At 41.4% G+C, this 14,904-nt stretch overlaps 1 protein-coding gene across 1 annotated transcript in view; it reads right to left on the bottom strand.

Annotated features, from left to right (window-relative positions):
* Positions 1 to 767: 767 nt before the first annotated feature.
* The window catches only part of SUSD4 (sushi domain containing 4), a gene marked incomplete at its 5' end in the record, with an annotated part of 30,682 nt that continues 16,545 nt past the window's right edge, over positions 768 to 14,904 (bottom strand). The window contains 4 exons of the mRNA XM_031552355.1: positions 768 to 1,827; positions 2,720 to 3,102; positions 5,321 to 5,465; positions 5,942 to 6,133. Coding sequence (XP_031408215.1) covers positions 1,799 to 1,827; positions 2,720 to 3,102; positions 5,321 to 5,465; positions 5,942 to 6,133 — 749 coding nt within the window. The remainder of the gene's footprint in view (positions 1,828 to 2,719; positions 3,103 to 5,320; positions 5,466 to 5,941; positions 6,134 to 14,904) is intronic.

Below are 14,904 nucleotides of genomic sequence, written 5' to 3'. Positions count from 1 at the left end.
AATAATTGTCTCTCTACTGCACACTATTCTGGTGGCTTTTTTTGTTTTTTTGGTCTCCATTAGCTTCTTACTGATATATAGCATTGCTGACAGAGTGCTTATAAACACTTTCTCGAATGTTAGCTGCAGTCTATCATACCACTGCCCCGACTCATTAGTGGGGTCAGTAAATGTTGCCACAGTGCAAAGAAATAATTAAATAATCATGAAAAAACAAGAGAGCGACTTGTGGTGATCCTCTACTTAGAACAATAGAGATATCATAGGCTTACTTCGAATATAAAATCAGAACTTGGTCTCATTTTTTCCCTTTGCTTTGGATAAGCCCACGATGGCAATCTCCACCATTAACATATGGTGAATTCTTTCTCAAAACACTGCCAGTCTAACATATGTTTCATCTGCGCAATACCATAAATAAAGTGGAAATTTGCTTGGCTTTCAAGAAGCACATGAAGCAGCCAGGAATTTTTCCTGACAAATAACGAATGGCCTGTGATACGGCAAGGATGAACTATTCCTACAATCTTTAGTATAATGCTCTGGCACAGCATGCAGAAGAAAGCCAACAATAACAGGTGTAGATAAGCTGTGTCATTGCTGCACCTATTTCATGTGCTCTGACTAAATAAAACCACTCTGTCCAATTGGAGCTAGATAATGGATATAAAATGCTATAGAGTGGGGGTTCTGCTGTCATCCCATCTTTCAGGTGGGAGCTGGTGAAAGAAGAAAGGAAGGGAAAAAAAGGCCAACTAGACACAGTCTGATAAGTCAAAAGAACTGAAACTGAACTTTATTTTTTAAAGTATTCTACAATAATGGCTCAGAATACTACCGCAGCACACAGGGACAAGGCAGTGCTCTGGGCTATGACTGTAGATTACTCTAATGCATGTATTTGTCAAAGCTTAAGGAAGGTTGAAACGTGGCAGTTCAACATTTCTTAAGCAAATATTTCATTATTTTAACGCTTTCTAGGTCTTTCATATGATAGCAGGATTTATCAAATGCAGTGTAGTCACAGAAGTCTTGCATAAATACAAATATTGATACTTTACCTTGAATATTGTACATTATATAAATTCTGCCTTACCTTTAAAAAAAATACTCCAGGTCATTATGTGATCCGGAGTCTTTCCTTTTCTTTCTCTGTAAGAGTTTTTAAATTATATATATATATATATTTATATGTATTTGCTATCATACATCAAAGTACATACGAATCCCATTCTTTTCTGCAGACATGGTATGAAACAAAATAACCAACAACCAAACCGTAAGCTTTCTGATTTACATAGGAAAGTCAAAGAAGATCTTCCCTCTTTTGCGTGTGTGTTTCGGGACTAGGGTTTTTTTGTTTGTTTTTGGTTTTTAAGTTTGAAAGGATTCTTCATAAACTAGAGGTCCACAGATCATTTAAAGCAGTCTTTATAAGCAAATTTACATACTTTGACATGCTTTTGTGAGGCAGTTAGTATCAAAATCCAACAGTATTTCTACAGAACCATATGACTTTCTGCGATGCAGATATACATTTCATTTCTAAAAAGCCACAGTTCTTTTTCTACATCTGCTCTCATCAAATCCCCAGGATTCATTCATAAAATTGCTGTTCCAAGTGCTGATGTTGTTATCTCCACTGTGGATTAAGATGTACACACAATCTGGTGACATCATCAAGTGGAAGATTGGTAAGTACCCTCCCCAGATCCACAGATAGTTTTTTCTATCTCTGAGTGCTCAGGATTCATGTCACCCAACAGTGCAATGGGATGATGACATGTCTCCATGCAGGCTAAGGGTCTTCTTCCATCAAAGGAATCTCTAGAGAAAAAAGAGAAATGGTATTGATTACAGGCTGGGTCTTGCCTTTAGATATTTTCAGAGTAGCATTATTAGCAACTCGGAAAAAATATAAATGCAAAAATCTGAACAATACATAAAGAGTCTCCAATTCTCTACCCCATATGAAAATCACAGAATCACAGAATTGAGTTAGAGGGGACCCTTAAAAATCATCTGGCCCAAATCCCCTGCAATGAACAGGGACACCTACATCTCGATCAGGTTGCTCAGATTAACCTACTAAGACTATCCATGTTTCCTAAAACAAGTTAGGCCCACCAAAGCTAAGTGCAAACATCCTTTCTACTACATTTAACACGGAATCGGCATTCAAAGTAGGCAGAGCCTTACTGGCATCTTCATCATTCCTCCCACTCCTTCCAGCTGTCCTCTCCCACTTGTGATGCCATTAAAAGTCAGCCCCAACCCTATGGTGCAGGAGACTTCTTCCACCCCAATCTTCACCCACACTTCTTTAAATGTCTCTAAGGAAAGCTAACTAGTTTCTTTATTAAACTGAGAGGCCTCTGTCAGAACTAAATAAAATTGTATCAATGCATGCTCGTGATTTAAATGCAAACAGTAATACACGATGATCTCCTTTCTACCACAGGGTTCGTTCCTGCATGTTCTTATACTGTGACTCCCATGTCCATAAAATGTATGTAAATGCTCACATGCCTTAGACTGAAAAGTTTATCATGCATGCAGACACCATGAGCTTGTCAGCGAAGGCTGCTAATTCTGACTGGATATAAAACACATGGTGAAAGTAAAAAGCAGGTTAGCTGGCTTTATTGTTGCTCTGCCTGTACAAGCAAATGTCTAAGGACTCGCATATGGCACCCAAGTGCACCCATGTGTGACTCACCATCTGTAATATCAATCCGTGGGCTCGTGGACACAGCCTCCCCAGCAGTGCTCCGGGATGCATCAGTTCGATCTGAGCCTGCAAGCACTGCTGCTTGGCACACCGGGGGTGAGTACAAGCTTTGGAGCAGTTCAGAGGAGCCTGATTGACTCTCACAGCTCTCGAATTCACTTGGCAGCATGTCTGTAATCCTGGGGCCAGGATAAGCAGGAGGACTTTGATCTTCTGTCTGCAAAATATGTCCCTGGTCCACTGTGGCTGAGTATCCAGGTGCCAGAGCATTCAGGCTGCTGCTTACAGCTTCATCGTAGGAAGGCAGCATGACAGGAACACCATCCACTACCACGAAGTCGGGGTCACCCACAGAGCCCTCCTGGTTGCCTCTAAGTCAAACACAGGAAAATGATCAGAGAGCCAGAGGGTTTCATAGAATCGTTTGAGTTGGAAGAGACTCTTAAAAGCCATCGAGTTAAACTCCCTGCAGTAAACAGGAACACCTGCAGATAGATCAGATGCTCAGAGCCCTGTCCAGCCTAACCTTGGATGTCTCCAGGAATGGAGCACCCACCACCTCTCAGGGTAACCTGTGCCACTGCATCACCACCATGATTGTAAAAATCTCCTTCCTTATATCCAGTCTAAATCTCTCCTCTTTCAGTTTGAAACCATTTCCCTTTGTCCTACCACAACACACCCTGCTAAACAGTCTGTCCCCTTCCAGACCCCCTTTGGATACTGGGTTTCTGAAGCACCTTGGAGCAACTGCTGAATGTAAGGAAACACAACACTTCCTAATGGCACAAATTGATGCTGCAGGGCCATTAACATTCACAGAGATGTTTGCCTCACAGGTCTGCAAAAATCTGTTCAGATTGACAGTCAGGTGGAATCCGTTACAATCGGATAAATGAAACAAGTAATGTGAAGCTCAGTTTAGAGAAGGGAAAGAAAACATGTGCTTGGAGGAGATAAGGAGTGCCATTTGCTGTGCCACGCAGAGTAGGTATCATGGATATGAGATCACAGATGTTACTCAGCAGTCACAAGTGTCTGAACCCCTGAAAAGATGTGGGCTAGAGCAAAGAACTGTTTGCAGCATATGTAAACAGACTGTTACTGGATGGCAGGGTTTTGTTGCCAGATATTGGACTCCTTCAGTTCTCGCTTTCAAAGGATGAAGGCATTTAGCACTAGGCTGGTTTCCTTTAAAAACAAAACATTTATATTATGCTGGGAAGGTGTGGTAAACCCCGAACTATCTGTTTTATGGTCAATCAGATCACAACAGAGACTCAGCAGGAAGGAGTTGGTCCCAAGTACCATTGGGAAGAAGAGGCCAGAAAGCCACTTCAATAGGCTAGAAGAGAGCAGGCTACCTGTGGTGGAACCTTTTATCCTCAATTCTTCCCAGTTACACAGGTATATGGATACTCCCCATATCCTGTACATATGAATATGTATGTTAGTTTATACATTACTTCTATAGAATCATAGAATCATTAAGGATGAAAAAGACCACTAAGATCGTCTACTCCAACAGTCAACTCATCCCCACCATGCCCACTGACCACATCTCTCAGTGCCACATCTCCATGGTTCTTGAACACCTCCAGGGACAGTGACTCCACCACTTCACTGGGCAGCCTGTGCCACTGCATCACCGCTCTTCCTGAGAAGAAATGTTTCCCAATGCCTAACCTGACCCTCACCTGGTGCAACTTGTGGCCATTACCTCTCATCCTATTGTTGTTACCTGGGAGAAGAGGCTGACCCCCATCTTGCCAAATAAAACATATATTTTTGTGTACATACACTTAATTAACAATAAAACTGCAAAGTTCATTCTCCTGTATTGGCCTGGGGACATATTCAGTAATATACAGCTTTTTACCTTTCTCCTCTGTACATGGTAGAATAGAGACAGAAGAAAAAGAAAGAGGAGGAGTCACTCAGTCAAAGTCCATAGCAAACTGAGCACAGACCGAAACCTCAGAGTGGATCTAAACCCAGATACAGCACTAGCTCTGCCTAAACTTTAGCACACCTGTCTTTGTTCTTCCACTGGTATGATAATAATACCATCTACCTGTCTCTTTATGGGTGCTATGACAAATGCCTAATGACATATGCTGATAGTATTTCATGGAAGTAAATGAAGATGTAGGAGATGTTTATGAGGGGACAGCAATCCTTAAATTTAATTTTGTCCACAGGAAAAAAAAACACCAAAAAAACCATCTTTCATAAAATTCACATTACTGAATCTACAGAACTTAAAAAATTAAGTCCCTCAGCACCCAACATTGAGTATTTTAAACTATTTTTGCTGCCAATGATTTTCACACAACTGTCAACTATTCTTACACGCAGAATCAGGAATTCTCAGTAGTTAGCAGAGCTGTAATTGCACCCAAAATGAATCTGGACAACTTTGCCTTTTCCGTAGAACAGGTACGGAAAGTTCTACAGTTCCAGGGGTGCCCGTCTCTGCAGGTAGATCAGAGAGTGGAAATGGAATGAAGAGCCCCAGTCTTAATAAAACAATAAAATAAAATAGTAATAAAATAACATAATAAAATAATTAAAGAAAACAGTGCAAACCTTGGAAGGAAATGTGTCTTAAATTTGGTCTGGAACATTCTGGCTAAAATGACTAGTAGAAGTACTAATAAAACGCTGGTAGCAGTAAATGCCACTATTTTCCATGTAGTCAGGAGGGTCTCCTGCGTATTTGGCCAGGTTTGTTCTGTAACAAAAAGACGATAATACCAGTTATGTCTGATCATTACTGTTGCTAGTTTATATTAATTCAACAATACTCAGAAGGGCCAGATAGGATGAGAGATTTCTTATATGCATGTTTTACATGCACATACATATACATGAATCAAATTTACACTCATTAATCTAATTCCAGATACCAAAGCAGCCTTAACAACTGAGGCCGGACCTTGCTTTTTCCTCTTGATGTTATTTTTACGCATGCAATCATAAATTTAGCTTATCTATATATTAAGATACCAACATTCAAAAATACATCTGAAAAGCTAAGTATTGAAATGATTTAGGATCATTCAGGAAATAAAATATACTGCATTTAATGGCATCTTACATCAACAATTGTCACTTGAGCATGAAATAATGAGTTTCACCAGACATTACCCACCTCCTCATTTGCTGAGAAGGAGGTGGGCTACAGGAGGACAGAGGCTGCTCCCTTACCTGTTTTGACACAGTAGACTTGGTAGGAGGGGAACCACTCTCCATACTGGCAGGTGATGTATTTGTAGTCATTGGTGAGGGTGTAGCCGGGGTCACAGTAGAACTCTACCACTGTCCCGTGGTTGTAGCGCTCACAAGGCCGCGGATGGCAGATGTAGTCTCCATGGCTGACCATTGGAGGTAGCGGACAAACTTGGGCAAAACAAACAGAGAGAAAAGGAGAAAGAAGTTAACCACAGCGACTGACGAGTGTGCCTCAAAACCCCCTCCAGGCTCCCTGTCTTGTGGGTAGGTACATCTGCGTGGCACCAGTAGATGGATGCACGCACCTCCTGCAGCAGCATGGGAGCTTTTGGCTTACACCAGAAAGCTCTGTTGTCTGCTTAAGGACATGAAAGATGGCACTGGTGAAGCCCTCCAGCCTCTGGGCGAGGGGCGGAAGGAAGAAAGGGACATGCATGGCTATAGAAAGGCTACACGGGGATGGAGGGGAATGGTCAGAATAAAGACAATCTCTTTCCTTATGAAGCATCTCAAATTCAGCTGTAAGATCTTATTTTTTTTTCCCCATTAGCACAGTTGACTGATTGCACGCCCTAATTAAATTCTGCAATATTCACTTTTATAAAGAAATTTGCTATCAGCAGTGCTGGAAGAGATGCTTGGCACACAACGCTGCTTAAGCAATTACAGTTGTGCCACTGTAATTTTGTCTCATTGGGCTAAGACCACACCAGTGCTATTTGTGTTTTGTTTTCTCTGAGCAGCCCTGGTGATTCCAGCAGGATTGCTGCTGGGGTGAGGCACTGAATAGAACAGAGGCTGAGGCTGTGTTAATTAAGTACAGTGGTGTACATGAGGTTATGTAAATAAGACCGAATTACAACATAAACATGTGAACTTTTATTGTAGATCCCGAAACAAGAAGAAATGCCCCCTCACACTGCTGGGAAATTAATAGTTCAACAGAGCTGAAAGAGCAGTCTCTAGGATGCAGCAGCTATAAAGCAGCTTGCAGGCAGTGCTTTTAAAAGAGAGGAAACTTATATACTGAAAAAGTATTAGTTGATTACTATTTTCTTAAGTATTGTTCCTAGCACAAAGGAAAATAGGTGTAATGATGTCTAAAATGGCTACTTGCTGATTGGAAAGGGCTTAATCCAGCTAACTGGACTGTTTTATCTCCCTCCAGAGGCAGTAACGAATGGGACTGGAGCCTCATCTGTGGTCTGCCCACCCCTCTGCCTTGTGCCTCCCTCACACAGCCCAGCCCTACTGCATTGATTTAAAGAATGAAAATGCCATCTCTCCAAAGAAGAATCTTCCCAGAAATTACAATGCAGCTGCTTCCCTCTGTGAACCTTGTTACATGAATAATGTATTTCATAAAAAATACACAAGATATTAAATGAATCTTCAAGAGAAGCTGATTACAATGTGCAGCACTGTCTGTTCCCCATCCCCTGGAGACATGGTTTTGTTTGCATTTTCACTGGCAAGGCTCAGTAATAACTTGAAATCAGAGCAAGTAATTCACATAAAAATTCACATCCTCCATACTCTGCATACTTTCCTCTAGGTCCATGAGAAATAGGAAGAGTTTACTGAGAGGTGAACTCAAGACTGAAAACAATTTTCTTAAGAATAGGGCAAAGGTGTGCGTCTGAAATAACAGAAAAGCACCTTTGTCTGTATCAGTGATCATTCCTCTATTACAAAGAAAACAATCACAGAAAGCAACAATTTTAGCCTACTGTAAGGAAACCTCATATATTTTTATTATCTACATTTATAGCATGAGAACAAAGACAGTAACTTAAACTTCTTTGCAGTTGAGTTTTGGCAGACGATGACAGGCGGCAGGAGATGTGTGGATGCACACAGCCCTCCAAGCTACAGGGAAAGTAGAGCACATCTTATCACAGAGGGCAACTGCTCTGATAAACAAATTCCTGCTCTCCAGCCATGCACCTGCTGCCTTTCCTGACACACCAAACCCCAAACCTACTAATGTCATTAAGGGCCAAAGCAGCCTTCTGAATTAAAATACATAAATAAATAAATAAACAAAAGCCTCAGTGCTGGTCTCCCAGCTCAGGAATAACATTTTCCAGTCAGATTAAAAACCATGCATTGTGGGTACAGCCCATATGCAGAGCTGTCAGTTTGTTTACAAATGGAGATGTGCTTTAGAAAACCTGAGAACAAGAGCATTGCTCTTAGTGTAGGATATGTCCCTACTGCTAAAAACGGGTGCCACCCCTCCCACTGACACCTTCTCCATTTCAAGGGAAATGATCACGTACTGATGCTGCCCAAAAATGTCTGTAAACATTTCTGTAAAGTGCTGTACTATGTTCATTGTGAGCTGGAGTAAGATTTTAAATGGTTGTACATCCCAACCGCTCTAGCGTTAAATTACAACAGTGGTTGCAATTAAATGGGTTTCAAAATATCATAGCATAGAATCATCAAGGTTGGAAAGACCACTAAGATCATCTAGTCCAACCAATGAAGGATTTAGGCTCAATGGAAACAAGACTTTGTTCTGATAGCTGGGATGTCAGAATCTGGGTTTTTCAGTCACAGGACTTCTCCCTCATCACCTCCTATGAACGTTATGTTCATCAAGTTTAAGGAATCCTCCAACAGTAGTATGGGCAAACTGGCCCCCACATGCATTTGTGAGCAGGGTGATTAATGATCATCAACACTCAGGTTCAGAGCCTCTTTTTCCAAATGAAATAAAACCAGATGAGTTACATCACCAGCAACCAAAGATTAACTTATTTCCACACCTGGGCAGTTAGTCATACATCTAGTTCCTTTTTCAACGCACTCCATTTTCATCATCATCCTGGCCCACGATCCTTTAGAGTCAATGGAGGACACAATGAAGTGGCCTTAGCTTTAATCATAGAAGACCAAGATTTCCATTCTGGAGGACTGTTGAGCACTCTTGGCTCTCAGTAGACAGGCTTTTTGTGCAGAGCTAGCTGTCTTACAAGGCCAATTCCTGATATTTCCATAGTATCATGCTAGATATCAGTGCACAGTACCAGTGACACAGACTAAAGTAGTGTGGCAGATCAAACATGAACTAAAACTCAGGTGGCAAAACTTCAGCCCAGTGAAGTTTTCTAGGGAAGTTAAAATTCTTGGAACCTCAATGATCATTCCTTGGCTTATTTGGCAATTGCAGGCCATGGACTTCAGGCAAATGCATCAAATGCATCCTCTGCGCACCGGATCCAGGATTTCTGGATTAGTCTTTATAGAACAGTTGGCCACAGGCTGTAAGGGGACTCACAGAGACTTTACAGCAGTTATTTTCAGTCAAAACATGAAATCATTAAATAAAAAGAATGAACGAACATGTTCATATCACAAATAAATCCCTTCCGGTAAGCTCAGGACTGCTGATGCTCCGGGAAGCTGTAGGGAAGAATTCCTGACTGGATCTGACAGCCAACCCCTCCTGCTCTGAGGAGCAGTTGGAGCTCGGGGCTCTCCAGCTATGGGCTTTCTGCTCTCACCAGTTTTAGCCAAAGATTAGTACTCTGATGAAGAACTTAAAACCTGGGTTCCAAGCCTTACATTCCAAACACAGTTACATACTGCCTTGGAGAAGAGGACCTCCTTCAGGCGTATAGGAGATAGTTATTAACAGAAGACAAGAATACATCCTAGTGCTGATGTCCTGGAAGCAGAAGAAATGTCTGTGGTGTCCTCTGCAAGGCACCAAGCACAAGGCAAGGGTGACTCTGCTCCCCACCCAGTGCCAGTGGGCACTTGTACATCAGATCAATGAATGAAGTTCTCCTCATTTTTTCTACCCATTATGGTCAAGGAGCTTTTTAAGCTCTACCCAGAGGATGCTGCAGTTAATCTGCACTGCTGACACTAGGACTGTAGGAGGGAGAGAAAATGTTTGGCATTAGCACAGTCTCAATTAACACTGTTGGCACAGAATAAAGGTGTCACATCACTTTTTCAAAGCCAGTGGTAGAGAGATGACAATGAAGCTTCAGATACGTAAAGTGCTCAAAATCTATTTTTAGCCAATAGGTTCACAGGCATTCTGGTTAGTAGTTTAGAGTAAGCAGGATGTAAATTATTCAGGTTTTGCCTAGTTTTTGTACAGAAGCCAGAAAACAAATGCAACAATGTTTGAAACACAGACTGCTGAAGTGCTACGAAGAAGCAAGAAGCCTGTTCTCCAGCTTTGATTTTTTGTGTAGTGGGGATTTTTCTCCTCCAGCCTTTCATGTATCATACTGGTTCCTATGTTAGCTAGATAACAGAAAAACCCAGTGTAAGGCCAGCTGTTTTCTGTTTCACAGAAACAGGATGGACAGTGCTAGTGACATTTGCACCAAATCAAAAATAAAGCTTCTTCCAAATTCACCACGAGTCCCTTTTTATTATGTAAAGAGTGAGAAAAGATTAAGATGAAACTTCATGACAAGGAAGACACTCGGAAGCCCTCGTTCATCACTGCTACCCTCCTGCCTAGCCATCTTCTGCTCTGTGCACCTGGCTGCCTGTACACAGTCGAGGCAGATGTATCCCACTGCAGTGCACAGGGCATCCTCAGCTCCTCACACTTGTTAAGCAAGAACAGGACACTCAGTAAAAACCCTCTATTCTACCGGAACACAAATTCTTACTTCCCTGGAAAGCACAGTGAGTGACCTATATATATTTCTCCCAGGCTGTCTGCTTTCCAGCCCTCTCATCCCCCCATGCAGCCAAGGGGCCAGCTGACAATCCTATGCTTGGCCACCAGATGGGAGAATGTGAGAGTGCAGTTGGGAGAAGCAATTGCTTTTCACTAAATTGCATTTCCATGTCAGAACTGCTAAAATCCATAATTCAGTTCCAGCATATTGCATATGCATAATCAGTTCCATCCCTATCACTGTTTATGGCAGGAGAACGCAGCAGTTCTCTGCTGCATCCCAGCAGACCCAGTTTCCCATCTAAGCCTACTAAGGGTCCTTCTCCCTATGATATCTTTGAATGAGCACATCCTTGTGTATGTCCAATTTGAATTCTTATTTTTACAGTAACACTGAAGATGAAACCTGTTTGTTTCATACTCAGCCAAGAAGCCTTTCTCATAACTCAACAATTGCTGTCCTGTGAAGGGAGTTAGTGCTCATTTTAGCTGTGATTGGAATAAGTGAGAATTTGTGGCCACAAAATCGCATTTTGAAAATAAAGGCATGCTTTGAGAAATTTTCCTGATTATTCTCATAGCAAAACAACAACAGCACCAACATGGCTACCAGAATAGAAATAACAGTGGAAAAAACAAAGTGACCACCAGTTTATAAAGTAACTCCTAATAAACCCAACAAATAGACACAAAGAGAAGCAAAGATACAAGATCATAGAATCGTAGAATAGCCTGGGTTGAAAAGGACCACAGTGATCATGTAGTTTCAACTCCCTGCTATGTGCAGGGTTGCCAACCACCAGACCAGGCTGCCCAGAGCCACATCCAGCCTGGCCTTGAATGCCTCCAGGGATGGGGCATCCACAACCTCCTTGGGCAACCTGTCCCAGTACTGAAGTTGCCAGGAAATTTATTTATTTATTCTACAGCAAGGATTATTCAAAATACCTTGTTCTTACCCAGTAATTTCCAAATTCTTCTCAGTCTCCAAGTACTTAACCTTCACAGTGCCACCCACATTATTTTCCACTGAAAAGACAGTTAAGCAACTCCTCCTTGACCATTCAGCAAATCAATGGCAGCTGTACTGGATCTCATGACTCCAGGCTGCTTGCTCTCATCCCTAAACAACGACTTGGTACTCACTAAAATGGCAAGGGAAATCTTTCAATGTGAGCACAGTGAGAAGCACTTTTCACCTTCCACAAAGCGTGAAATGAATCAAATAATCAAGTTTTTAATGAAAACTTACTTCTCCGGTCTAGCTCTGGCCAATACCATCTTGCTGAAAATCACTATCACTGATACTAACTGGTTGAGCCTAAGTGAGACATTATAAAACTGGTTTCAAGATAGTTTTAATGGTAGTTTAACATTAACTGGTTCCCAAAAGGAAACAGAAGGTGATTTACAACCACATATAGTACACAGAGCTTCCTTGCTCCTTGGAGTTACAGATTATGGAGCCTGTTTTGCAGTTTCAGTCAGCTGAGCTCCTACAAGGAGTATCATAGAATCATAGAAGGTCCTGGGTTGAAAAGGACCACAATGATCATTTTGTTTCATCCCCCCTGCTATGTGCAGGGTTGCCAACCACCAGACCAGGCTGCTCAGCGCCACATCCAGACTGGCCTTGAATGCCTCCGTATCAGACCAAATCCACAGTCACCTTCAACAATCCTTCTATATACAGTACACAGCCAGTGAAACATTGATCTTACTGCCAAAGCCTTCAGTTTCAAATGCATTTCACACTATATATGAGCAGAAACTCCCTCTGACAGAGCTTTCACCCATAAATTATATGTTCACAAGTGCAATTTTTGTTTAAACTACAAAAATTGATTATTATGAGTTTGCAGCAATGGAGAGCTTAGGATTCTTTTAGCAAGATGCCCACAATTATCTTCAAGGAAATATTTATACTAATTAATCACAGAGGAGTGTTTAAAGCATCACAGTCTCATTTACAGCGGATCAATTTTGCTTTCTTCATCACTCAGTTCTACTTTTCTTGCCATTCTCAAGGCTGGCTGACTTTATGATCACTAATGGTCTTTTTAAGACACAGAGAAGCAGAAACTGAATACTTGGCCTCATTTCTGAATGTGGAGCCAGCAGCTTGTGATAATTTTTCTATAGAATTGATGCCATTACGGGATCTTTGTAATTGAGTTTTCCTGCTTTTCCTTTCCTTGCCTGAGTTCCAGTTGCCATCAGGTACTGTGCTCCAGTGACCTACTGTTAAGAACTGCTCTCAAAAAGAAACAGAGATAAATACTGAAGCTGGATTCCTGTTAAAGAAATCATCAAACAGAAAAACTTTTCTTGGGTAGTAGAAAGACCACTCCAGGAAGTCTTTTCTCCCCAGTTAAGTGACATTTGCTATGAGCAATTGACATAATAAACTACACTTGTTTATTGACTTGTGATTGGGATGCTTACGGGTTGATTGCATTCGTTTAGTTTGCTGGGGACTGCACAGACACATACCAGGAAGGAATCAGAGAGCTGCAAAGAAACCCACAGCTTGGGCAATAGAGAGTGTCAGTAGGGTAAACCTGAACCTGGAAAACGCTGGAGGAAAATGTTCAATGTGCTTAGAAGTAGAATGTATGTGGAAGTGGGAGACAGTGCTGCTGGAAAGCTTTCTAAGAAACCAAGACATGTAGGAGCACTCACTAGGAACGTCTGAAGAAGCCAGAGTTTAGTGTGAGCTGGATGAACGAGGGTTGTTACATTGTTATAACTCTCTTTAATTGCTATTCCTCTTTGTTGGTAGGAAATAATCCCTTGAGCCTGCTTGGTGTTACTTACACCTGTCAGTAGGGCCTGATGGAGGAAAGGAATGCTAAATCCAGCTGCACCTGCTGGAATAAGAGAGCTCTACCCCAGGGCCTAGATGAACGCTGAGAAAATAAAAATGTACCTTCTGGGAAAAGAAAAAACACAAAGACCCATCCCCCATGGTGATACTAGGGAAAAAAAATAGTAGTGGGGGGGAAACAGCAGTTGATAATACCTCAAAACCTGCCTACAAAACTGGAAAGATGTGAAAGAGTACCAGTTTCTGTTATTTGTGTATATTTACCAAGTGCATACCTATGCTGTTTGGTGAAATTATCTCTATTTAAATGTTGGTTCTTGTCTCTGAAAGTGAACAAACCTACACAGCAGGTAGACCTTCTATTGCATAGAATCTACATCTGTACTTCCCACTGATTATGAAGAACGTCCTGTGACTGCACTGGGTAGTCAAATTTAATCAACCTGTCCATAAAGCACAGACAAATTTGATTCCAAGCTAGACAATGTAGTGCTCTTTTCCCTTCTGAGGAGCCCTGCCAGATTTAAGTTAAAGATTAATACTATAAAACAGCCCTCAGGGAGAAATTTCGTCTGCTTTTCCCCACCTAACCCTCAGCATATTTAAAGCACCATGGATAAAATACTACATGCATCTGGCAGCTATCACGGAACTGCAGGGCAGAAATTATGGCTCTATAAAAGAGTTTGGATGTCTGGCTGATTCACGAAATGCTAAGGAGTTTCTGAAAGGTACACAGGTGACAGAGCAGGTGTAAAACAATGATTTACTTTGACAATCCCGTGCATCTGGCAGAAACAGAAGACATAAAAGAAACAGATTACAAGTTGTTCTGTTTCTTTCTTGAAAAACTATGAACAGTGCAGAATGTATCTACTTCAATCACAGCAAAGATCAAAGAAGATTTCTGCAATGCAAAAGAAGTGCAGTCACTTAGAAATATAATCATATTTATCATCTTCAAACAATGTATTCAACTTGGAGACAGTTCCCTAAACTCTCTGTCTCTTCATGCCACCCCTGATGAGATCTGTAAAATGTCCATTTCTGTCTATCATCCTGTTCTGAGATGTGTTCTGGTCTTCTTTCTACTTTGCTTTAAAATATATCTGCTGCAATTGAGTGATCTGAGGATTATGAAGCAGTACATCCGCAGAACAATACCATTTGTCTGCTGAGTATTTTGTGTCACTGTGCTCCCTCTGAATTCAATTCTTCTCCACACCTCTTCAACTGTGGAAAAAGATCTACAGATGAAAGGCAGAATCCTCTAAGAACACAAAAATTCAGACATTCCAAGTCATCTCTGAGGAGCTCTGTAACATGTTCAGCCCCCACATTCGTAAGAGTGGCCAGACACATGCACCATTTCTACAGCTTTGGGTGATGAACAGGTAACTACTACCTACAGTCCAGAAACTCTTACTATGACTGAAGTACTTTTTTTTTTTTTTT

This window comes from Meleagris gallopavo, chromosome 2 (genome assembly GCF_000146605.3).
Source record: "Meleagris gallopavo isolate NT-WF06-2002-E0010 breed Aviagen turkey brand Nicholas breeding stock chromosome 2, Turkey_5.1, whole genome shotgun sequence".
NCBI lineage: Eukaryota > Metazoa > Chordata > Aves > Galliformes > Phasianidae > Meleagris > Meleagris gallopavo.
This window is presented reverse-complemented; position numbering and strand designations above follow the sequence as displayed.